At 38.7% G+C, this 26,333-nt stretch overlaps 1 protein-coding gene across 2 annotated transcripts in view; it reads left to right on the forward strand.

Moving 5' to 3' along the window:
• The first annotated feature begins 847 nt into the window (after positions 1 to 847).
• Positions 848 to 26,333, forward strand: part of Fbxl17 (F-box and leucine rich repeat protein 17) — a 481,585-nt gene continuing 456,099 nt past the window's right edge. For both annotated transcript variants that reach the window (XM_020175035.2, XM_020175052.2), the window contains exons 1-3: positions 848 to 1,831; positions 16,139 to 16,261; positions 19,346 to 19,603. In XM_020175035.2, the coding sequence (XP_020030624.2) occupies positions 848 to 1,831; positions 16,139 to 16,261; positions 19,346 to 19,603 (1,365 nt within the window). The remainder of the gene's footprint in view (positions 1,832 to 16,138; positions 16,262 to 19,345; positions 19,604 to 26,333) is intronic.

Here is a 26,333-nt window from a genome sequence, read left to right on the forward strand (position 1 = left end):
CCACTCCCTCTGGGGCCCCCTGCAGCTTTTCCGGCGGAACTCGTTTCCCGGTTCCGAAGTGACCCCAGTTTCCGAGTCGGGGGTGACTGTGGGGGTGGGACGTGAGGGAAAGAGCCGTGCGGCTCCTGGCCAATGGCAGCTCCTGAACTTACACCTCCAGACGTCAGCGTGGCTGTGGAAACGGATGTCACACAGCTGGCTCGGAAGTGTCTCCTCCCCCCTCAGGAGAGAGACGTGCGCCCGGCGAGCTCCGACAAACCCCGGGAAATGTGGAGGAAGCGCGTGCGCGGCGCCTCACACTCTAGAGGGTCAGCCTCTCCCCGATATTGCCGGTCCAGCGGCCCACCCGTGTGAGAGAGGGGCACTGGCGTTCCCGCCCCGCGCGCGCCCCCGCAGCCAGCTCCACCCCCTCCTGGCACGGGGCGCGCGCTCCTGCGGCTCCAAGCTGTGTCGCGGGCGCGCGCGCCGCCGGCGGAGCCGCAGTTAAAATGGTCCGAGCGGGACCCGGCGTTGCCCCCGCCGCGACGCTGACGGACTGAGCCGGCTAGCAGGGTCCGGACTGGTCGCCTAGCTGGCAGGCTCGCTCGCTCGCTACCTCGCGTCCCCAAAGCTCGCGCCCATCGTCCTCCCGGCTGCCCTGGGTAAAGCATGTAGCCCTCCGTCGGGCACCCGGGCCACCCGCAGCTGACCCCCCCCCACCGTCGCGTGTGCCCGTGTGTGCGCAGGGCGGGCGACCCCGCTGTGGGCCAGAGGCCCAGCCAGCGAGCGGCCTGCCCCGCTGCCAGGAGCCCGCCTCTCCGGGCCTCCCTCCCGCCCCGTCCCCAGCGCCCTCCTCGGCGCCTTCTATATGGGCCACCTTCTCTCGAAGGAGCCGCGTAGCCGCCCGAGCCAGAAGAGGCCTCGCTGCTGCAGCTGGTGTCGCCGCCGGCGCCCTCTCCTCAGGCTGCCCCGCCGGACGCCGGCCAAGGCGCCCCCCCAGCCGGCGGCGCCCCGGAGCCGGGACTGCTTCTTCCGCGGGCCCTGCATGCTCTGCTTCATCGTGCACAGCCCCGGCGCGCCCGCCCCCGCCGGCCCAGAGGAGGAGCCGCCGCTGTCGCCGCCGCCGCGGGACGGGGCCTACGCCGCCGCCTCCTCCCAGCACCTGGCGCGGCGCTACGCGGCCCTGGCCGCTGAGGACTGTGCCGCCGCTGCCCGCCACTTCCTGCTCTCCTCGGCCGCCGCCGCCGCTGCCGCCGCCGCCTCGGCTTCGTCGCCCGCTTCCTGCTGCAAAGAGCTGGGGCTGGCCGCGGCCGCCGCCTGGGAGCAGCAGGGCCGGAGCCTCTTCCTGGCCAGCGTGGGGCCCGTGCGCTTCCTGGGGCCGCCCGCCGCCTTGCAGCTCTTCCGGGGGCCACCGCCGCCGCCAGCCGAGCCCCAGGCGCCCCCCGAAATGGTGTGCAAGCGGAAGGGAGCCGGGGTCCCCGCCTGTACGCCCTGCAAGCAGCCCCGCTGCGGCGGCGGCGGTGGGGGTTGCGGCGGCGGCGGCGGCGGCGGCGGCGGCGGCCCTGCGGGGGGAGGCGCTTCGCCGCCGCGGCCCCCCGACGCTGGCTGCTGCCAGGGTCCCGAGCAGCCCCCGCCGCCGCTCTGCCCCGCGCCCGCTTCCGAGTGCGCCCCCATCGAGGCCGGCGGGGACGCGGTCCGAGCCGGGGGCACCGCCCCCTCGTCCGCCCAGCAGCAGCATGAATGTGGCGACGCGGACTGTCAGGAGCCCCCCGAGCACCCCTGCGACTGTCCCAGGGAGCCGCCCCCCGAAACCCCAGACATCAACCAGCTGCCGCCGTCCATCCTGCTTAAGGTGGGTGTGGGCGAGAGGCGCAGGGATGCCCCCTTTCCCCAACCCGCCCCCACCCCGTCCCGGAGCCCGCGCTCCCCTCCCCCTGCGCGCGCGGAGGAGGGGGTCCCCGACGGCCGGGGGACGCCCCCCACCCCATCCCTCCACCCCGGGAGGCTGGGAAGCCTGCGGGGCCCGGCTGTTGACTGCAGTCCGCCAATGCCCTTGAAAAGCTGAGGTTTGTGGCCCCCAAATCAGGGGTCATTTGTTAGGCTCCTAGCCCACCGGCGTGAAATTACTGGGAGGTTTTCTCTGCAGTATGTGTAGTTCCCACTCGAGCAACTTCTGCCTGGAGGGCAGAGACTTTACGTTAGTAGTTGGATGTTTTCGAACGGCACTTTGAAGCTTTGGTAGCTGCTAGTTAGTGGCTGTAACAACCCACTTTTAGTAAGCACTTGCCGTGATCCGTGTAGCAGAGCTTCAGGCACAAATCTGCCGTCCTCCAGTTACACTGTGAGGTAAACTCTGGGAATCCCTGTTTTATACAAGAAGAAACTGGGTTTCAGTGCTTTGGGTCAGAAAGCACCGGTGAGGCAGGCAGAAGTGGTCTTTGCTCTTGCGGAGCCAACAGTCCAATGGGGCTTGAAGTGGTTGAATGCCTTGCACAAGGTCACACACAAAAGTAAAGGGCAGATTTGGGTCTTGAACTAGGAAACTTAGGTCAGCTTGATTAAAAAAAAACAAAAACAAAAAACAAAATAACAGAACAAACCCTGTTGTGCTGTGTTGTATTTCCAACATTTTAACCTTTACATAAAAGCATATAGATGACCAGAAGTAAGAGTAGCAGTATTTTGTTGTTGTTGGAGATGGGGGTGAGTGGAGAAAAATTCTCTTTGAGAACTTTGTGTCACTTTTAATTACTGAGTAAAACTTGCAGCTTTGTCAATGCTAGTGACAAACTTTAGTTATGTCATTAAATTTGTATTAAGTTATTAACTATCCCCCCTTGTTTTCTTCCCTGCACCTCCCTTTTTGGAACTTAATAAATAAAAACGTTCCTTTCCAGTGTGGATGATGTTTAAGCCAAGCCAGAAATAATCTTGATAAGAATTTGGCTGCTTATATTGTTACTGAAGTAACTGTCATGAATTACAATTGTTACTGTCCTCAATATGCTTTCTTTGATTAGACTTCTTGCATATTTATAAATTCTTTATGTTTGCATCTGTTTTACTGTGACATTAATGTTCTTATGAAAAATACAGCAGTGGGAAAGTTTACATTTCCTGTGTCAAATGTAATGTTACGGAGTTCTATTTGCTGGAGGAGCAATTGCTTACTCTGTGTGTGCAGGGGGTGTGTTTTAGGGCAGAGGGAGCTTTCTCTATACCTTTAAATCACTGGATGCCGTGGATAAATAAAATATCAACAAATATTTGGTATAGAAATTTCATTGCTGTGTTCTTATTTAGCAAGTAAGACTGTTTAACAATTAGCCAAAACAAAAATCAGATACTTTCCTCTTCCTACCGTGACTAGTATTTCATGAAGCACATTTTAAATATTAACAAAGGAGAAAGGATGTGATCTCATAATAAAGAGAAACCCTGTAGAATAAATTTTTTCTATTTACTACATTGTTCTTTTTCTCATTTTGCTGTGCATTATTGAAAACCTGGCCTAAGCGACACTTAGGAACTACTCATAGACTTGCTTTTTTGTGTTGGGAGTGTTTGGACATGTTATATAGATGTCCATAACTCATATTAGAAACTTGAATAAAGATTCTGTGCTTTAGTATCATGGTCCTAGTGGTAACCAACATGAAGTGAGCTGAACTGGCTGGGATTCATTGAAATAGAGATTTTTTTCTGTGTCTGTCAACCCAAGTAGAAGATTTGGGGGCACAAGGCCTACATACATATTTCATTCATTGCTCTGTCACCTCCCCTAAACATAGTGCGTGGCATGTGTTGTAGTAGCACCCAGTAAATGAATGAATGCATGGTTGATTAGGTGTTCAGTGTCTGGTTTGAGACTAGGTGAGTATGCCACATCACTGAAAGAAGGTTCATGTTTGACTTGAGATACTGTTGTTTGAGTCACAGTGGAGCCATAAGGTATTGAGAAATTCCAGCAATGATTAGAGAAGAGACGACTTAGGAGGCTATGACAATTCTCCCTGCAAGTATTAGAAGGTTTGTTGCATAGAGAGGCACAGATCCAACATCCATGGTGGAAAATGTTCTTAGAAAGTATACCCCACTCCTCTAATAATGGATAAATAGCATTTATAATTGTATTGCTTCAAATATTGTATTAGTAAAATACTATAGTTGCTTAGAAATGGAGGGGGGCGGGAAAGTTTGGGAGAGAAATACGAGAAAATGTGATTTAAAGGTTGTTTTTAGGACAAAGCTACCATACTTGCCCATTTTTTTCCAGGTATGACAAAAGGAAAACATTGAACTCTTGTGTTTATTCATAGACTTAACTTTGGCTCCATATCAACAAGAATGGTTCTCTTTTATTTTACTTTTATATAAGTGATAAATATCCTTTTTTTAAAGCATTCAAATATTGCTTGTAAAGACAATGTTTGCCTGGCTTCCACTCTGTCTTCCCATGTAATTTCCAAGGGGCAGATAACCACTATTAGTAATTTTTTTTTTTCTGGGCAGTACATTAGCACTAGCTACATGTATTTAAATTTAAAGTGGTTAAAATTTTAAATTCAGTTTTCTCAGTTATAAGAGCCACAGTTCCAAAATCTGTACTCACATGTATTGGACTGTGCAGGTAGAGAATATTTCCATCATTGCAGAAAGCGGATAAATGGTATGGAAATCTAAATGTTCTGTAATTTTGTTGTTAATATAGTTTGGAGGTCTTGGTTAGTAAGCATATGGTTTCCTTTATTTTTAACTTCTGCTTACTCTTCCATATTATTAAATCATATTGTTTTTCTCTTAGATGTTTCCAGCTGGGTGCTGGTGGCTCATGCCTCTGATTTTAGCCACTCAGGAGGCAGAGATTAGGAGGATCCAGGTTCCAAGCCAACTCAGGCAAACAGGTCATAAGACTCCATTTTGAAAATAACCAACACAAAAAAGGGGGCTGGTGGAGTGGTTTAAGTGGTAGAGTTCCTGTGTAGCAACTGTGAGGCCCTGAGCTCAAATACCAGTACTGCCCCCAAAAAAGATCTTTCTAATTTTTTGCTACTGAGAACAATGCTTAGAGCTGTTTTCTGTGCACATGTGATTATATTTTTCTAGGCTAGATTTCAAGAAGTGGAATTTCAGGGTTGAAGAGTATGTTTGGAAATTTAGAAAGCCTTTTTTACATAATTATAGCTGTCTAAAAATGGAATGAGTGTTTTTCTTGGAATTGTAAGACTTACTGGAAATCATACTTAATGTAACATCAAAATAGAAAGATTTGAGAGGTCATCTAATCACTTCTCCCCCTCCCTTTTTTTTTTTGGTGGGACTGGGGTTTGAACTCAGGCCTTCCACGCTTGCTAGCCAGGCAGGCGCTCTACCATTTGAGTCACACCTCCAGTCCATTTTGCTCAGAGTATCTTGGAGATGGGGTCTTGAGAACTGTTTGCCTGGGCTGACATTGAGTGATGATTCTCTCAAATAGGTAGGATTATAGGCATGAGCCAACTGGTGCTTGTCTTCGCCTCTCTTCTTAATGTGTGCAGAAACAGACATGGAGAAGTGAAATGGTTTACCTGAAGACATTTTAGTGAATGGCAGACCATGGGATCCATCCCAGCTCACTGTTTCCACATGCAGAGATTAATATTTATTTATTTATTTTGGTGGTATTGGGGTTTGAATTCAGGGCCTCATGCTTGCTATGCAGGTGCTCTATCACTCCACCAACCCCTTTCTTGTGTTGGGTATTTTTGAGAATATTTTGTGACCTGTTTGCTCCAACTGGCTTCAAACTACGAATCTCCTGATCTCTGCCTCCTTAGTAGCTAGGATTGCAGGTAAGAGCCACTGGCGCTTAGCAGGTATAGAGATCTTTTCAATATACTGTTTAAGAGAGCCTGAATATTCTCTTGAGGGATTTTGTGAAAGGAATTCCTGCATTGTTTGTGGAAGGCTTACTCCAGACAACTTCTAAACTACTGAGTCAGAGGCCAATTTTGTAACTGGTCTGTTGGATTGAGTTGTGATCTTTCAGTATAAGAAATTTGAGAAGCAGAGAATGGCTCCTCAAAGATCAGTTCTGGGAGTAGCATTTTTCTTAAATGCTTAAACCTGTTACAGTTAGTCTTTGGTTACTGGATTGTTAGGAATCAGATAAATTAGTTTAAGTCTGCTACTTGTAGCCTTTACAACTTGAAGCCACTTGACCTACTGAAATCACAATTCAGCTTTTATATGGTGGAACCTCTGCAGCAATTTTCTTTACCTAGTTACTATTTGAGTAATTGGGTATCTTGAGATCTACATTTAAATATTAGAGGCTTTGTGTGTTTTATGTTTAGATTATTATGTTTTCTGTCAGCAAACCTTTTGCCAAAATGAACTAGATGGGAGATGTAAAAATCTATCACCATTGTTAGAAAGCAATTTCACAATGAATTGACTCTGATAATGTCTATAGATATTAAATTAAATTTTTATTTTGATAGATTTATTACCAATAAGTTGCTTTAGTGGCCCAAACAGGGTTTTTGGGAGATGTGCTTTGGAGGAAAGCTTATGTATCTGATTTATTTTTTCCAGATACGAAAAACAATATTGAAGGCACATAGAAATAAATGAGAGTCAAAGAGGAAAAGCAATACCTTTTTTTAAAACTTAGAGTATAGCTTACTAGTGGATAGAGAGAATTACATTATATATACCATTTCATGAATGTTTGATTAAAGGATCCAATAATCAGATTACCTTTAGAAAGAATGTCTCTGGAGTTCTAGGGATGATTTTAGTTTTTGGCTTTAGGAAGTCAGGTTCACTTTCTTTGCTGAAGGATGCCAAGTAGTCTTTTAACTTAAGCTACCAAAAAGTGACAGTTTCTTACTTCTCATTTAAGAATTCTATTAATTTTGGTGGTTTGTAATGAGTAGCTATCAAGTAGGTAACCTTGAGCCTTTTCTTTGTCAGCATGAGTACCAGGTTGTATAAATGATAGGGAAAGAAGGGGATAAGTGAAGGTAAATATGGAAGCATTTCACGTTAGCATAATACATTCTAAAAGTGTTGTTTAACTTTGGCCTAATATTTTATGCTTATCATCCACTTATTAAGTTTCTTTTCACTTGAATGAACAAAATGAATTGATCCATTTGACTTTAGTCAGTGATGTGTGGATTATAACAGTCATTTTACTTCTTCAAGAGAGAAAATTGACAAAGAAGGTACTAGTCAAATTCAGATATGTTTCAAACAAGATGCTGCACAGATCCAGGACCATGCCCCACATACTATTAAGGGGCACTTTAAGACCTTATAGTCCTTTAACCTTAATGAATGATCTAGTCTCTCAAACTTTTTATTTTCTCATCTATAAAATGAGAAGGATGAGCATAAAAATATCCCTGAGAGCGGGACTTGGGCTGCATGAAGAGCATGAGTCCTTTCCAAAAAAAACCAAGAATATAACTGGTAAAATTATTTGGGCTTTAGGAAACATACAAAAGACGTGGGAAACATTTATTCTTGGGAGAACCTGTTAGAGCTTCAGGTAAAACTAGTGGAATTCTAGAGCTCTTACTGTGACCTCCTACCCCAGCACCTTTGGCAAGAACTGTGATTTTGAAAACCAGCAGTTTTGCTGCCAGAAGCTGACTAAATTTGGGGCAACAAGTAAAAACCTGTATTCATCATCTACAAGTGGTGGACTTGGGAGGAAAAAGCCAAGCAAAACCCACATATTCGCCAGTCTCGGATTGTGGTGCCAGTTGGAGCCAGTGAAAGAGTAGCCTTAAGCAAGCAGACTCTGGAAATGAGAGAACTATAAAGGGATAATCACTTTACATATCCTGGTTTATTGTAAAACTTTGTGCGCACCTGTGTCTGTGTGTGTGTGTATGTGTGTGTGTGTGTGAGAGAGAGAGAGAGAGAGAGAGAAAGAGAAAGAGATGGGTGGGTCTAGAGTGTCTAGCAGAAAGCATTGGTCAAGGCAGACTTAAGAATTGACTAATATTTGCTTGACATGGTGATACACATCTGTAATTCCAGCACTTGGGAGGCAAAGGTAGGTAGGTCAAGAGTTTGAAGCCAGCCTGGGCTACAATGCATAATGCAGCCAAAAAAAAAGGAGGAGGTGTTAAGCCTTGACTCTCCCCTTTGTAGCCCATGTATAGATTGAAGATCTGGCTAGAGATATTTAAGCATAACTTTGGCACATGAATAGCTGAAAGCCAAGCTATTCAGACATAGTGTGATTTCCCTAGGAAGCCAGGTTAAGAAATAGAATTAAGAACTAAAACCTGAGCAGAGAGGTACACTGTTGAGAGAATACAGATTCCAGTTTAAGGCTAGGTAGGTTAAAAATAAAAAAAAATTTTAAAAAGGCTTAGAAAAATAAATCAGATTCTACAATTGCTACAATATTAGGTGATTTTTTTTACAAAAAACTTTGAGACAGGTAGAGAGAAAGAAAAATATGACCCAAACTGAGGGAAAAGAAAGCACTTAATAGAAATTTGACTCTAAATGGGTCCAGATATTAGACTTAGCAGACCTTTCAGTAGCTATTATAAACATGTTAAGAGAATGAAAGGAAGCCGGATGCTGATGGCTCATGCCTGTAATCCTAGCTTGCTTGGGAGGCTGAGATGGGGAGGACCACTGTTCAAGGTTGAGGTGAGAGAGTTACCAAGACCCTCATCTCAACCAATGGCTGTGGTGGCATGAGCCTGTGATCCCAAGATGTGTTGAAACTGAGATGTGGGACATCAAGGTTCCAGGCCAGCTGGGCCAAAAATCTTTGTGAGATACCATTTCAGTGGAAAAAAACTGGGAGTGGTGGCACATGGCTGTCATCCCAGCTATGGCAGGAAGCCTCAACTAGGACTGTGGTCCAGACCAGCCTAGACAAAAAGTGAGACCCTACCTCCAAAATAACCAGAGCAAAAAGGGCTGGTTGGAGGCATGGCTTGCTAGGCAGCAAGCATGAAGCCCTGAGTTCAAACCCTAGTACCACTACCAAAAAACCCCCCAAAAGCCACAAAAACCCCCACATTACTCAAATAATTATAGAAGAATGTAGTGACAATCCAACAGATGGAAAATCTTAATAACAAAGCAGAAAGTAATAAGTTTTATTTTTCATCATTTTTACATTTACTCACATGTGTATACATTGTTTGGGCCACCTCCTGCTCCCCTACTTTTCCCTCTCCCCCTTCCTTCTGGGCAGAACCTGGTCCGGCTTCTTGTTCTCCAATTTTGTTGAAGAGAAAACATAAGAGATAATAAGGAAGACACAGCGGTTTTGCTAGTTTGAGATAAAGATAGGTGCACAAAGAGATTCCTAGTGTTGTTTCCATGCACAAGTGTATTCCAACCCACATTGGTTCATCTCTACCAGACCTCTTCACTACTTCTTGGTCCCTTCCCATAGTGGCCTAAACTGGTTTAAGATTACTATATTCACTCCTTTACAGTGAGCACATCAACCACATTCAAGTTTTAGTTTTCCTTTCCTTTCCCTATTCCTCCTGTGTGTTCTCCCCTTAGTGTGTGACCCATGTCCAATAATATTACTGCATTTGTTTCAGGTCTATAATTTGCATATGAGGGAGAACATTCTATTTTTGACCCAAAGTGATGTTTTTTTTTCTTCTTTTGACATAAATGAATTTTTTTTGCCATTTTCTTTTTCTTTTATTCATATATGCATACAATGTTTGGGTCATTTCTCCCCCCTTCCTCTCACCCGCTTCCTTCCCCCACCCCCCGCCCCTCGCTACCAGGCAGAAACTATTTTGCCCTTATCTCTGATTTTGTTGAAGAGAGCGTATAAGCAATAATAGGAAGGACCTAGGGTTTTTGCTAGTTGAGATAAGGATAGCTATACAGGGAGTTGACTTGCATTGCTTTCCTGTACGTGTGTGTTACCTTTCAAATTTATTCTTCTCAAACTAACCTTTTCTCTAGTTCCTGGTACCCTTCTCCTATTGGCCTCTGTCGCTTTAAAGTATCTGCTTTAGTTTCTCTGCATTGAGGGCAACAAATGCTATCTAGTTCTTTGAGTATCTTACGTATCCTCATACCTCCCTTGTGTGCTCTTGCTTTATCGTGTGATCAGAGTCCTGTCCCCTTGTTGTGTTTACCCTTGATATAATGTCCACATATGAGGGAGAACATACGATTTTTGGTCTTTAGAGCCAGGCTAACCTTGCTCAGAATGATATTCTCCAGTTCCATCCATTTACTTTCGAATGATAGGATTTCATTCTTGTCATTTTCTTTTAATTTCCTCTGAACTATGGTAGTTTCTCAGTGTTGTCTTGTTTTTCATAACCTTGAATTTTCCGTTTTTTGAAGTTTGAACTCAGGGCCTCATGCTTGCTAGGCAGGCACTGTACTACTTGAGTCACTTTGTCAGATCTTTTTTTGTGTTGGTTATTTTTGAGATGGGACCTTACAAACTGTTTGCCCTGGCTGGCCTGGAACTGCAGTCCTCCTGATCTCTCTTTCCTGAGCAGCTAGGATTATAGGCATGAGCCACTAGCGCCTGGCAGGAAATGCTTTCTTAGTTTTATCTTCAGGGTATTCCTTGCTAGTGTATAAAAATATCTGTTTATTGCTCTAAAATTTATTTTTGTGTTTATTCTTCTCTAGGATTATCTGTATCACAGATCATGACATATGTGAACTTCTTAATTCTTTCTTTCCAATCCAGATACCTTTTCTTTTCCTTGCCTAGTTGCCCTGGCTTCAGTCTTTTGTGTAATGTGACATAGAAGGTGATTGCATGCAATCCCATCTTGTTCCTCATCTCAGGGAAAATCTTTCAGTCTTTTACCAAGTATGATGTTAGCTGGCAGGTAGGATAGGGTGGGGTGTGATAGAGCCTGTTTTTAAGGTTGAAGAAGTGCTCTCCTATTCCTAGATTTTGGAGTGTTTTAATCAAGAAAGGGTGTTGTAGGTAATTGCTTTGTCCTGCATCAGTTGAGATGATTGTGTTATATATATTTTATGTCCTTCATTTTATTTATAGTATGTTTCATGGAGTTTTTTTCACATCATGGCCCACCCTTACATTCTCGAGGTAAATCTCACTTGTCCATGGCATCTGTGGTCCTTTTTACTATGTATTGAATTTAGTTTGCTAATATTTTCTAGAAGATTTTTGTGTGTACATTCATGCAGGACATTGGTCTACAGTTTTCTTCATAAAATTTTTTATTAGGATATATTCATTACACGGGGGGAGGATTCATAGTGACAATTCTGATTAGACTTATATTGTACATTAGTTACATTGCCTCATTGACTCTCCCCCTCAACCCTCTCCCCATCCCACTTAAAGCAATTGCAAGAGGTTTCTTAGTTCTGTTTCATATAGGTATATGAAGTCCATCTACCATATACCATCACCTTAATCTCCTTCATTTGCCCTGTCCCCCCACCACTAGTAACCCCCCCCACTGTACCTATTTTACAGTCCTGTTTATGATTATTAATATTTGAGTTGTGTTCAAAGGGGTGTCTCAATGTATGCCCACTATGGGTGTGCTTTACTTTGGTCTGTTCAACCCCTTCCATTACTCTCCCTCATCCCTTTACCTCCTATTTCCCATTTTTCAGCAACTTTCAATGCATATTCTTATATCCTCTACCTTCACATCTTATGTGATATTAATGATGTTTTATCATTTTCTTTTCCTTTCCCTCTTTCCCTGAGTTCTATAGAGTAGTTCCATTATTACAGACATGTTCTACATCTGAGTTTGTATATGTTCACGCTTGTTTTTGTGTGTATGTTTATCTTTGGACCTGTCTTCCATGTGTGAGAGAAATCATGTGGTCTTTGTGTTTCTGAGCCTGGCTTACTTCATTTAACATGATGTCCTCCAGTTGTATCCATTTACCTTCAAACCATATGTCATTATTCCTTATGGCTGAGTAATATCCCATTGTGTATAAATACCACATTTTCTTGATCTTTTCCTCATGTGCACCTGGGTTGTTTCCAAAGCTTGGCTATTGTGAATAGTGCTGTAATGAATATTGATATACAGGTATCTCTATTGTATCCTGTCTTACATTCCTTTGGGTAGATGTCCAGGAGCAATATCACTGGATTATATGGCAGTTCTACCTTTAGCTTTTTGAGGAATCTCTACTGTTTTCCATATTGGTTGTACTAATTTGCATTCCCACCAACAGTGTCTAAGGGTTCCTGTTTCACCACATCCTTGCCAGCATTTGTTATTACCCTTGATTATGGCCATTCTAACTGGGGTGAGATGAAATTTAGTGTTTTGATTTGCATCTCTTTTATCACCAGGGAAGTTGAACACTTCTTCGTGTATTTACTGGCCATTTGTACCTCTTCCTTTGAGAATTCCCTGTTTATGGACACAATTCATATCCATTTTCACAATGTTGATTGTATCAATCCAGGAGCATGGAAGGTCTTTCCATCTTCTGATGTCTTTGAGTTCTTTCTTCAGGGGTTTAGAGTTCTCATTAAAAAGGTCTTTGGTTTCTTTTGTTAAATTTATTTCAAGGTACTTTATTGTTTTTGAGGATATTGTAAGTTGGATTGTTTCCCTGATTTCTTTCTCAGTCTGTTAGTTGTTGGTATATAGGAAGGCTATTGATTCTTGTATGTTAATTTTGTGTCCTGCTACTTTGCTGAAAGAATTTATGATTTCTAATAGTTTTTTTTTTTAAGAGACCTCGTGGTGCAACGGTAGCACGTCTGACTCTAATAGTTTTTTTTTTTTGGATCTGGTTTTGGTTATCAGGATAATGCTGGCTTTGTAGAATGAGTTAGGAAATGTTCTGTCATTTTTTGAGTTGTGGAAGAATTTAAGAAGGATTGGTATTAGTTCTTTTAACCTATTTCCAGTGAGGTTATCTAGTCCTTTTAATCGTAAGGCCTTATGTTATTAGGTGAGGGTTCGTGGTATGTAAAGCAGGTGGGCTGTATTTGTATGTAAATGGATACAGTTTTTCTTTTTGGACTGTTTTGATGGTAATTGGATGTGTGAGAATTTGTTTGGCATGAGTGGATTTTTGAATCAATGAGTCACAGCCTAGTGTGAAGAAATAATCTAAAGGCTAACACACACAGAGGCCATCTTTGGCTCATTTATGAGACATTTCTAATGTTATAATCTTCTATTGAATCCCTATAATGAATTTTTCATAATGTATGACTCCATTCCAAACATTTTTATTTGGTTATTTCCATAATTTCTACTTTTTATTAATATTCACTATTTGATGAGACATCTCTCTTTGGTTTTTATGGTTTCTTTTAGTTCTTCTTTTCTTCTTTATTTTTTCTTCCTTCAAGTTCAAGAGATTGAACCTGGGGCCTCATTCAGTCTAATCAAGTGCCCTACCATGGAGCTGTACCCCCAGCTCTCCTGTAGTTTTTTGTACATCATTTCTTTTAGCTGTCTGAATGTATCTTAACTGTTGATTTATTGTCTTTATCCAGTAAGTCTAATAACTGGGGCTCCTCATGGTCAGTTTCTATTAATTTTTTTTCTTGTGGATGGGCTTTCTTGTTCTTTGCATGTCACTAATACATACATTTATATAAAATATATTTTTGTTACATACTATATTTAAGTATGACAGTTTTAGAAATCAGATTCTCTCCCTTTCCTAAGATTTATTGTTGCTGCTTGTGTTTGCTACCATTTGTTAGTAACTTTTCTGAACTAATTTTCTAATTTTGTTTGTGTAGTCACTGAAGTCTCTGGATAGCTTACTCCATTTTTGTTGGAATTGGAGGCACATTCCTTAAGTGATTCTTGTGCATATTCTATAGTTCTCCCTGTGTCCTTTGGGGGAAGGAGGGAAAACCGCTTGTGAAGGTTAGGCAGTGGTTTTCCCACAGTAAAATATGTAAACATAATAGATATCCTAGCTTACATGTTCATGATTTTTGGTTGTATAGAAATAAGTGATTTTTAGGACATAGTTATGATGGAAATTATTTGTATACTACTTACTCTGTTCTAGAAACTTCATCTATAGTCTTTAATTCTCACAATAACCCTATGAAGTAAATGCTCTCTTACTCTCATTTTAAAGATAAGGAAGTTAAGGTACAGAGAGGTTAGGTAATTTACATAGTGTTACATAAATAATAAATGGTAAAGGCATGATTCAAAACCTACGGTAAGTCAATCTGTGTTAGAGTCTGTATTCTTTTTTTAATTTTTAATTTTTGGCAGTACTGGGGTTTGAATTCAGGGTCACTTGCTGGGCCAGCACTCTACCACTTGAGTCACTCCACCAGCCCTAGAGTATGTGTTGTTTTTAAAATTTTCACTGAGTATTGTGGAAGTTTTCATACACAAATCAAAACATAAAATAATTAATGAGCTCTCCCAGGTATTTTTAACGCAGTCTTTACACTATTCTGCTTTTCTTGTTTTATCTATCTTTCACCAACTGTTTTTTATTGTTTGCAGTAAAGAATTTGGAAGCATATTCTAGATACCACATCATTTTGTCCATAAACAGTGAAATATATAAATAGATAATAACTTTAAAATATAATACAATCACAATATCAATATAGCTACAGTATAATCACAACCTTAAAAAGTAAAAAAAATTCATTTAAATCATCTAATATCTATTTTGTGCTTAGTTTTGTTTGTCTCACCAGTATATTCTTACAGTAGGCTCAGTTTAGTATCTTAGTGTACCTACGTTGTCTTTCATTTATAAAAATCTGTATTGATCCTAACACTGACCCTAACAGTCTTTTTATTATGTAACTTTAAAAATTATTTTAAAAATAATTTTATTTAGCTTACATTACTGAAGTAAATTTTCCAAAAGTATGAAACTTTCAATTATACTTCAATCCTTATTTGGATTTTATCTTTGTTTTTCTTTTTTAACTAATGTCCCTTTCTGTCCCAGTATCCAAGTCAGGATTGCATTAGTTGCTGTTTTCCCTTAATTTTCTCTGGGCTATAGTAATTTCTTGTTTTTCTTTTCTTTTCTTTTTGTAGTGGGGTTGAACTCTCAGGGCCTTGCAGGCACACTACTCCTTAAGCCACTCTGCCAGCCCTTTTTGTGTTGGTTATTTTTGAGATAGGGTTTCACTTTATATGCCTAGAGTGGCTTAAACAGTGATCTTCCTGTTTATGCTTTCCCACGTAGCTGGGATGGCAGACATACTCCGCTGCTATTGATTAAGATGGGGGTCTCTTGAACTTTTTGCCCATGTTGGCTTTGGGCCACCATCTTCTCTGTCTCTACTTCCCAAATAGTTAGGGTTATATACTTGAGCCCCCTTTCCCAATGACCATGCATTTTTTGAGTACAATGCCCAACATTTGATATATATATTTTTTCAGGATTAGATTGGGGTCATAAATTTCATGAAAAAGATACCATAGAGGTAAAGTTCTTTCTTAAATGATTTACTTTTGTTTTTCTTTCTTTTTTTTCTTTTTTGTGGTCCTGGGATTTGAACCCAGGCCTTGAAAATGCTAGGTAATTGTAGTACCACTGAACTACATCCCAGCCCTTTTTTTTTGTTTGTTTGTTTTTGTGGTACTGGGGTTTGAGCTCAGGGCCTACACCTTGAGCCACTCCGCCAGCCCTTTTTTGAGTTGGGTATTTTTGAGATAGGTTCTTGTGAACTATTTGCCCTGGCTGGCTTCGAACCTCGATTCTCCTGATCTCCGCCTCCTGAGTAGCTAGGATTACAGCATGAGCCACCAGCACCCAGCCTTTATATAAAAGTTCATGTGGTTCTAAGATCAAACTAGAAAACTTCATTTTCATCCCTGTTTCCTTCCATTGGTCTTTTTCTTCTTTTCCCTAAAGTTAAGCTTTTTTTTTTTTTTTTTATTAGTTTTTGGCTGGGCCCTCTCTTCCTCCCACTCTCTTTCTTCTTCTTCTTTTTTTTTAATATAAGCAAACACAAATACACAGGCACATGCTAGTATCCCAGTGTTTTCTTCTGTTCCTTTTCTTACACGAACGTAACATCAGTCTGTGTTCTTAGCTCCTGTACTTTGTTTCCAATAATGGGCACTTGCATTCAACAGTTTCTGTGTGAAACAGTTAATTTTTCACACTGATAAAAGCCTTTTCCTATGCCTTGAAAACATTTAGCACATACATGGTTCCTTTTTATTTACAGATATTTTCCAATTTGTCCCTGGATGAACGTTGCCTTTCTGCATCGTTGGTTTGCAAGTACTGGCGTGATCTTTGTTTAGATTTCCAGTTTTGGAAGCAGCTGGATCTTAGTAGTCGTCAGCAGGTATGGAATTTGATTCTAAGAAGCACTGGGTTTCACCTACTCAATTAAAAAATATCTTCATTCCCCTTCAAAAATCCCTTCCATTTCCATACTTCTAATAATTACAGTCTATAATTTCATGCTTTCCTTAATGTGTGTGTATATATATATATGTACAAAATACATATATATATTTTGTGAATTCAAGGTAGAGCTAGGTTCTCTGGTGAACAGGATTATTTCCAGTATGGATTGATAATTTTGGCTTGCTTCTTAATCTGGTTTGTCTTCCCCTTTTTTCATTACCTTTTTAAAATCAGTAAACTTTTCCTTTTTAGGGGAGGTTGTCATTTATATAGCACTGCCTCTGTGTCATGTACTGTTGTGAGGGCTTTGTATATACTAATCCATTTGATCCTTTCAGCAGCTCTGTTAGGAGATACTATTATTTCCCCTGTTTTATGGATGAAGAAAAGGAAGTAAAATGAACTAAGATAACTTTTTAACACAACTTTCCTTTTGATGGATTTTCTAATTTTCCCTATTGCCGAGTTGCTCAATATGCTTATATGGTAGAATAAATTAGGAAAAAAAGATGAAGTTTATATTGCTTATTTCAAATAATTTGTGGGGGCTGGTGGAGTGGCTCAAGTGCCTACCAGGGTGAGGCCCTGAGTTCAAACCCCGGGACCACCAAAAAAAAAAAAAAATCAAATAACTTGTTGGAATTGTTGGATTCACTCTTTAAATCTTTATGGTCAGTATTTGGCATTAGAAATATGTAAAAATACACAATAAGAATAGGATTGTTTTGTAATCCTAAACCTGCTCTAAATCCCTCCTTGGTATATTACTTGTGTACTGGTGTTTAACAACTGGTTTTCAAAAATGTTCTCATTTATAATATTTGCCAATTTCTGTGGTATAAATAATCCCCCCATCGTTAATCACAGGCTACATGTGACACCATTGGATTTAGATTTGAAAAGAAGGGCATGTAATAGCTTCTTGTGAGTTGGTACAAGCAAATTCCAACACACCATTGGTATTTTGAGCATATAATCCACACATTTTAAACATATTAAGCAACTTATAGAACATTTATGCATATGTTTTTCTCTTTCAGTTTTTCTACCTCATTGGTAAGTAATTATAATTATATAATTAGTTATTTACTTGCTTGGGTGTCCAATAAGAATGGTGAGAAGTCAGTTGTGGCTAGTAGAGTACAGAAAAGTTTGTTTGAAGTAATCCATTGACTCTGCTTCATTACTCTTGGCTGGCTGAACTGTTTACAATGAGCTCACAAAGAAAATAGCTTTTTTCTTCTGCTTGTAGTAAGGTCTGAAGATGGAAAAATTAAAATTAAAATGAAAGGAATGTCATAGTTTTAGCTTTTCAGGGAATGGTCTGCATTCATATTGTTTCCAGCAAACATAGATAGTTTCATTTTTGGTTCTTATTCCTACTGCTACTTAACACTCCAGTTTTTTTTTTTTATTTTTCCATTTAAAATTTTATATGCATTTTCTGTCTCCTTTATTTTTGCCCAGAGGACTTGAATACATTAGCTCTGTTTTCCTTTTTGAAATGTTATGATTGGGCAGGGAATATGTAGAAGCTAATTTTTTAAAATTCATATGGCTCTGAATTTTTTACAAGATGAGTTTTAAGGTTATTTATATTTGGCTTTGAATTTTTTTAAAAAAATTTTATTCTGGGAGTACATTGTGGCATTTACAAAAGTTCTTACAATATAACAAATATATCATAGTTGAATTCACCCATCCAACTTGAGTCAGGTTTTTTTGACAAGGACATTTCTCCTTAGTGTTTTGTTAAGCACAATAACGTGTTTTCTTAGCTGTGGATCGCATGTGAGGTAGATTTTTTTGTTTGCGTTTTTCTTTAGCAGTGCAAAGCTCTCACACTTAGTAAGCAGGTGCTCTATCACTGACCTACAATACCCACAGCTATGAGGCAGTGTTTTGATAGTAGTAAAACAATGGAAATTTATATACTGTAGTACTTACTATATGGTGTCAAGAACAAAAAATCAGTATGTACATCACTATAACTGATGTATACCTTTGCTAGAGTTTATAAATAGAGAAAAAAACATTTAAAATCTTTTGGTGAGCTTGAAGGTTCAGTTTAAGGGAGTTTTCCCAAAAGAGATAGATTTTTAACCTTTTAATGAAAACAAACACATGTACTCTTCCTTGATGTCATCACTTCTGACACTTAATGTATGGAGTTTCTTCTACATCAACAACTGATTCTCCAACACCAGTTGAGTGTCCAGCAGTTCAGTTCAGTTCTGATACTATCTCCTGGAATTAGTGCAGAACCCACAGGTTAAGGGTCTTACAAGATTGCCCCCACTTAAAATGTCAGTTGCAAGTCCCAGGAGCCACCCATACTTCTGATCAAATACCTATAAATTTAGGAGTTCCTCCAGTCGCATTCTTAGTTTTGATAATTAGCTATGGCTATTTACAGAACTTAGGAAAATATTTTACTTATATTTATTGGTTTATTATAAAAGATATAATTCAGGAGTAATCAGATGGCAAAGATGCATAGGGCAAGGTGTGTGTGGGGTATTCTACCCTACCAGCACTTTGATGTGTAATCTACCAACTCAGAGGGTCTTTGAGTCTCTTTTTGAAGAGTTTTTACCACTTAACCTCCAGCCCCACTAGAGGTTGGGGGAGGTGGTTGAAAGTTCTCATCCTTTAATCATTTATTTGTGTTTATGGTAACAAACTACATCCTGAAGCTATATAAGGTTCCACTTTGAGTCTGTACATTACTATAAACTCAGGTATGGTCTAAGATGCTTGTTACAAAAGACAGTATCCACCAGGAAATTAAAGGGTTTTAGGAGATCTGTGCTACATACTGGGAATAGGGAACAAATATATTTATATTTTATTTTATACCACAGTTCTTGTTATGCTTGAATATTAAGAAGGTTTTTCTTTTGATTGTGTTTTTCATGATATAATCTATTATTTGTTGGGAGAAAATTCATAAAAGAATAAAAACTAACTTTCTACTTTTAGCAAAAGTTCAAATTTATCACCTCTTTTTCTTTCATAGGTTACTGATGAATTATTGGAAAAAATTGCATCAAGAAGTCAGAATATAATTGAAATCAACATTTCTGATTGTCGCAGTATGTCTGATACTGGAGTTTGTGTTCTAGCGTTTAAGTGTCCCGGACTTCTTAGGTATACAGCCTACAGGTGTAAACAGCTCTCTGACACCTCTATTATTGCTGTGGCCTCTCACTGCCCTTTACTTCAGAAAGTGCATGTAGGCAACCAGGACAAACTTACAGATGAAGGACTCAAACAGGTAAATTTTAACATTTTTACAATATTTTGCTCATTAATTCATTTTGTAGCAATACTTTGAAAGGCTGTTATATTAATAATAATGCTCAGAGATTAAAGTGAGTCATCTTTTTATTACATGCCAATGAATATTTGTTTAAATTAGTGAGCTGCAATGCCATGGTTATAATTAGTAAATCAAGTTTGATGTGTTTTATAGTGAGTGCCTGAATTTTTGTGACCAGTTGTTTTATTAATTTATGATCTTTAAAACTTAATTGTGCTAGATTTTGCTTTAATTTACAATCCAGGGCAGTTTGGGTCAGCCTAAGGTTTTTTTTTTTTGTACCGGGGCTCAAGCCCAAGGCCTATACCTTGAACCACTTCACCATCCCTTTTTTATGATGAGTTTTTTCGAGATAGGGTCTCACAAACTATTTACCCAGGCTGGCTTTGAACTGCGATCCCCCTGATCTCTGCCTCTTGAATAGCTAGGATCGCAGGTGTGAGCTACCAGCCCCTGGCTTCAGCCCAGCATTTTAAAAATTAACTTTTAGTCTTCCTTTTACGTTACTTGATGACTTATTTAATGTGCTTTAAGATATCTAATTGTCTTAAGACATAGGAGGAAGTCCAAATTGATGAGTATAAAATGAAGAAAAAAGTAATCATCTATATTTCACCTAATAATTGTATTAAAAACAGATTTATACATGTTTTTTTCTGATATACTTCCTTTGGAAATGGCACTTTCTTTGGAAATGGCTCAGAGTGTGGACTGCTCATTCAACAAATGAAGATCCTTAAATTTAAACATTGTATGAATTAATCGAAAGATTAATATTAGAAGAAATTTGGGGATACCATCCTAAATAGTGACTGAATGTGTCAGTTCAATTTATATACTAAGAATATTACCAAGTTGGGTGCTGGTGTAATCCTTGCTGCTTGAGAGGCTGAGATGGGGAGGACTGAGGTTTGAGGCTAGGCCAAGCAAATAGTTTGTAAGACCCCCTCCCCCCATCTCCAAAAATAACCAGAGCAAATGGGCTGGAGGTGTGGCTCAAGTGGTAGAGTGCTTGCTTTGCAAGCACAAAGCTCTGAGTTCAAACCTCAATCCCACCAAAATAATAAACAGACAAACAAAAAGATAACAAAAACAGAATGTTACCAATTTATAAGGGAGCCTATTTCATTGCAAAGGCAAGTTGTGCAGTAACAGTCTTATTTGTTTTAATATTTTTTCTTGATCTATTTCTGCTATGTCAGAATGACTCACTAGCAAAGCATTTTATGAAGTTCTTAAACCTGCTAAAACAAACTGATCTTTTATGGGGAATTATAGATTTTATAGACATAGGATGATTTTATTTGATAGGATTTTTGATAGGATATTTGATTTGATATTTGATAGGATATTTGATAGGATTTCTTAGCATTTTATATTTCACAATGAAACATTTTTAAAAGGTCTATATATTTATTAAGATCTGGATTAAATGTGTTATATATTTAAGCCTCATGTAACACAAATAGATACCAGTTTAGCAGATTGCCAAGGGTGTTGTTAGTAATATTTGTGAGGAACAATAAGATTGTACTATGGTTGAAGTAGAGGGAAATTACAAAGTTTTCTAAGGAGCAAAACAGCGTGATAATTAAGTATTACGAATTTTGTAATTTTGAAACTCACTATGTAAGTCTTCCTTAGAACATGAGGTAGTTTTAGAGCTTGTTAACTTACTTAGATTAGATGTTCACTTCCCCTTCCCCTCCTGTGCTCTCTCTCTGTCCTCTTTTCTTCTCCCCCTCTTCTTTCTTCTTCTTCATTCTTCTTCTTGTACTGGAGTTTGAACTCAGGGTCTCGTGCTTGCCAGGCAGGTACTTTACCACTTGAGTTACATCCTCAACACCCCTCTTATTTTCTTCAGTAATTATGTAGGCATCTCCTTGAAGTATCGAGAGTAACGGTTTCCTGTTTTTAACATTATGCTGTAACAAGTGTGTCCTCTTTTAGACTCTTTATTCTGATGGAGTAATGCTATGTGTATAGTAGAAAAAGAGAATGGCTTTTCTATATACATAAAATAGAAATAGCTTTATGAAGCAATATATACCCTTCTGTACAATGCACATTGATATTATCTATTTTATTCTTTATTTTATATTAAATAAATTTTGGCCTGACTCACTTACTAAATTAATTTTATAACCTAGTGATATTTGATAAACCCTGCCTTGGAGTATATTTTGTATTTCATAAACTAACAACTTTAAGATGTATAATAAAGTAATAAAAGCCTAGAATGGTACTATCCATAACTGATAAATTTTTCTGGAATTTATTATTTTTTTCTTGAACTCAGAAACTTAACAATTGACTTGTTGATTCTAAAGATCAAGTTTTTTCCCCTTTTCTGTCAGTAAGAACTGATAGATGTTTTAGAATGGTAAATATGTGTTTTAGTGATAACAAAATACATGTAACTTAAAAGATATTTCCTTCATAAATGTATAATTTTGATTGGCTAGCAAATACCAAATATGTGTGCTTTTTGAGTTCTTTTAGTTTGTTTGGAGTTCTTATATATCTAGAATGTTAGAATGTAATATTTTAAGTATTGAATTCTGCTTAATAAAGTTAAAGGGGGAGAAATGGCCCAAACAATGTATGCACATATGAATAAATGAATAGATTTTTTAAAAAAGGAAAAAAATAATGTTAAGGTGAAGTACATAAAAGTTATACTGTTTTTGATCAAACATTTCTTCTTTGCAAAATACCAACTACTGAAGTATTTACATTTTTCCCCATTTTTATTAGGATATATTCATTGTATAGGGGGGATTCATTGTGACAATTCTGAAAACCTTACATTGTATGTGATTAGATTGCCCAACTATTGATATTTTTATTCCATAAAAGTCACCCCAGATAGTTTTGTCAGTGGAACAGCTTTACTGCTGGAATATGTGTTTATTTTACACATCTTATAAAACTATAATCATGTGTGGCGGGGTGGGGGGGAAGAGCCATGTGATTGAGAACAGTAGACTGTTTTAGTTTTCATAATATTTTGTTGTCATTTAACATTTGTCTTCAAATAGCCATAACCAAAGCATTAAAATAAATCTAAGAGATTGTACCCATTAAATTATTGTTTTATGTGACTTATTCTCATACCTCAATCTAATTCATGGAGTTCAGTAGAGATTTCTGGAAATGAGTCATTGTAGGCCCTTTTCATATTAAATGTTCCCTTAGTAAATTTCAATCTGGCCATAGTATGAATTTTTAAATCTTTAAAAATAAATATTTAGAGTGACATCAGCAAAATGTTGTAATAGGCAGCTCTAAAACCCTCTTCCATAGAAACACTGAAAAACAAGCCAGAACTATCAAATCCAACTTTTGCAGAACTCTGAAAGACAAAGGGTTACAACAACCAAGGGAAGATTGGACCAAAAAGGAACAGCTAAAATGTGGAAGGAATGTGCCTGTGACTTTATTTACCTGTGCCCAACACTCTTCCCAGCTTGGCAGTAATCACAAAGATAGTAGCCTGAATTGCTAGTGTGGGAATACCACTAAAGAGACAGAAATTATGAAAGAAACAAATCAAAATTCTGCAGCTGAAAAGAACAATGTAAAAAAAAAAGTGTAGTAGAGGATTCAGCAGAATATGGGAGCAGGCAGAAGAAAGAATCAGTGAATATGACAATGGAACAATTGAAATTACTGAGTCTGGGAAGCAGAAAGCAAAAAGAAGAAAAATTAACAGAGGTGGCCTAAAATACCTGTGGGACACCATCAAGCAGAACAACATTACATTATAGTATTCCTATAAGGAAAAGTGAGAAAGGGTCAGAAAAAAAATTATTGAAGAAATAAGGGTCAAAACTTTCTAAATTTAATGAAATATACAAGTCTATATATCCAAGAAGCTCAACAAACTCAAACTGGATAATTTCAAAAAGTTCTACACTGAGACACATTATAGTTTGTTAAAATCCAGTCCAATGAAAGCAGAAGCAGATGAATTACTCCTTCACATACAAGATTAACAGCTGATTTCTCATCAGAAACCATAGAACCCAGAAAATAATGGGATTATATATTTGAAGCCCCAAAGAAAAAGTCAAATAAGAATTTTGTATCTGTCAAAACTATTAGAATGAGATATCATTAAGATACCTCAGATAAGCAAAAGCCAGGACCATTTGCTACTAGTAGAAGGACCATCCAAAAAATGCTAAGGGGAGTATTTCAGGCTAAAATAAAAGTTCACCAGGGAGTAATGCAAAACTATGTGAACAAAAATGAACTGTGGTAAAGGTAACCACACAAAGGTTGTAGTACAAAGATAGAGAAATGGAAAAATATATTTCATGCAAATAGCAACCAAAACAGAACTAAAGTGGCAATTTTATCAAACAAAGTAGACTTTTTTTTCCTGGTGGTATTGAGATTTGAACACAGAGCTTTGTGCTTGCTAGGTAGGTGCTCTGCTGCTTGAACTACGTCTTCATTTTGATCTGGTTATTTTGGAGATGGGATCTTGTGAACTGTTTGTTCAGGTTGGCCTGGAACAGAGATCCTCCAGAACTCAGCCTCCTAGACGTGAGCCACCAGTGTCTGGTGCCCTCTTCATTTTTGTCATAGGGACTTGCTTTTAGCTCAGGCCAGCCTGGACCCTGATACTTCTATTTTACATGTCCTGCTGTAGCTGGGATGATAGGTTTACACAACCATGTTTATTTATGGGATGGGGGTCTTGTAAATTTTTTGCCTGGGCTGGCCTCTAAATGTGATTCTCTCAATTTTAGACCCCCAAGTAGTTGGGATTACAGGTGTGGGCATGGCTCAAATAGATTTTAAGTCCAAAAAAATTTGTAAGAGACAATGATAGTCCATCAGGATGATATAACAATTATAACTATATATGCGTCTAGCAACAGAATCTCTATGCATAGCAAAAAATTGAGAGATTTGAAAGATGAAATAGGCAGTTCTTTATAGTTGGAGACTTTACAGAGTTTCTTTCAATAATGAATAGAACAAATAGAAGATGAATAAAAACATGTTGGACTTGAATAATGCTATAAACCAATTATTCCTAACATTTGTTTAATACACTCCACTCAACAGAATAATATGTATTCTCAAAGTAGGGAACAGAAGACTATAGAAAAAGCTAGTGAAACTAAAACTGGATTCTTTGAAAAGGTCAATAAAACTGTCAAACTTGTAATTAGATTGAGAAAAAAAGAGAATCAAATTACTAAGTCATAAATCAGAGGGGACATTGCTACTGTTACAGAAATAAAAAGTATTGTATGAGAAAACTATGAATACCTGAATACGAACAAATTGGACAGTCTAGATGAAATGGGTAGATTTCTAGAGAGGCACAAACTGCAAAAAAGTGGTTCAAGGATTAGAAAAATCTAAATACACTTATAACAAGTGTGGAAATTGAAATTAGTTAAAAAAAAATCCTCCCCCCAAAAGGTTTAACATGCAAAACTTAACCAGTGTAATATGCCATAATAATAGAATGTAGGAATAAACAATCCACATAAACATCTTAATTGGTGTAGAAGTATTTGGAGAAATCAAACACCCTTTCATGATAAAAATAACAAACTAGAAATATAATGTTACTTCCTTAATATCATAAAGGCCACATGTGACAAACACAAATCTGATATACTTAGTAGTGAAAAATGAAAAACTTTCCCTTCTGGAACAAGACAAGAATGCATGCATTGAGTGCTTCTATTCTACATTGTGCTGAATTTCAAACTGGAGTAATTTGACAAGAAAAAAAGAAGGAAAATGTTTTAAAATGGAGCAGAAGAAACCAAACTATCTTTATTTGTAGATGACATTATTTTATATATAGAAAACCTTAAAGAATTCCCCCAAAGCTGTTTGAACTAATAAACATTTTTAGTAGAATGCCAGCATAAAAAATTAGTTGTGTTTCTGCACACTAGCCATTAACAACCAAAAAAGGAATGGAATCCAAACAATTTTACAGTTTCATCTCAAACTATAAATTTCCCCTTAAACACTGTTTTTGATTCAGTTCAGAAAGTTTGGCATGTTATACTTCCATTTTAATTTGAAAATACTTAAAAATTTCTCTTAAGGTTTCTTCTTTGATATATGTGATATGTAGAAGTATATTGTTTAATCTCCAAGTATTTTGGGATTTTCTGTTGATCATTCTAGTATTGATTTCTAGCTTAATTTCACTGTTGGCTGAGAGCAGATATTGCATGATTTCTATTCTTCTAAATTTGTTAAGGTGTGTTTTATGGTCTAGAATGTATTCTGTCTTGGTGAATGTTTCATGTGAGCTTGAGAAGAATGTATGTTCTGATGCTGACAAAGTTGTATCCATTTGATTAATAGTGTTGAATTCAGCCATGTTCTTACTGTTTCTTGCTGCTGGATCTGTTCATTTCTGATAGAAGGATATTGAAATTTCTAAATATAACAGTGGCTTCAGTCAGGTTTTGCTTTAGATATTGTGACAGTGGTTAGGTTCATGTGTGTTATGAGCTGTTATGTCTTCTTGTAGCATTGTCTTCTTTATCATTATGTGTATCCAATTTTATTTAAAAACTTAAGTGTTTTTGCACTGAAATCTGCTCTACCTGAAGTTATTATATATATTTACAACTAATTAAAATTAAAAAAAATTTTTTTGGCAGTATTGGGGTTTGAACTCATGTTTGCTAGG

Source organism: Castor canadensis, chromosome 6, assembly GCF_047511655.1.
Source record: "Castor canadensis chromosome 6, mCasCan1.hap1v2, whole genome shotgun sequence".
NCBI lineage: Eukaryota > Metazoa > Chordata > Mammalia > Rodentia > Castoridae > Castor > Castor canadensis.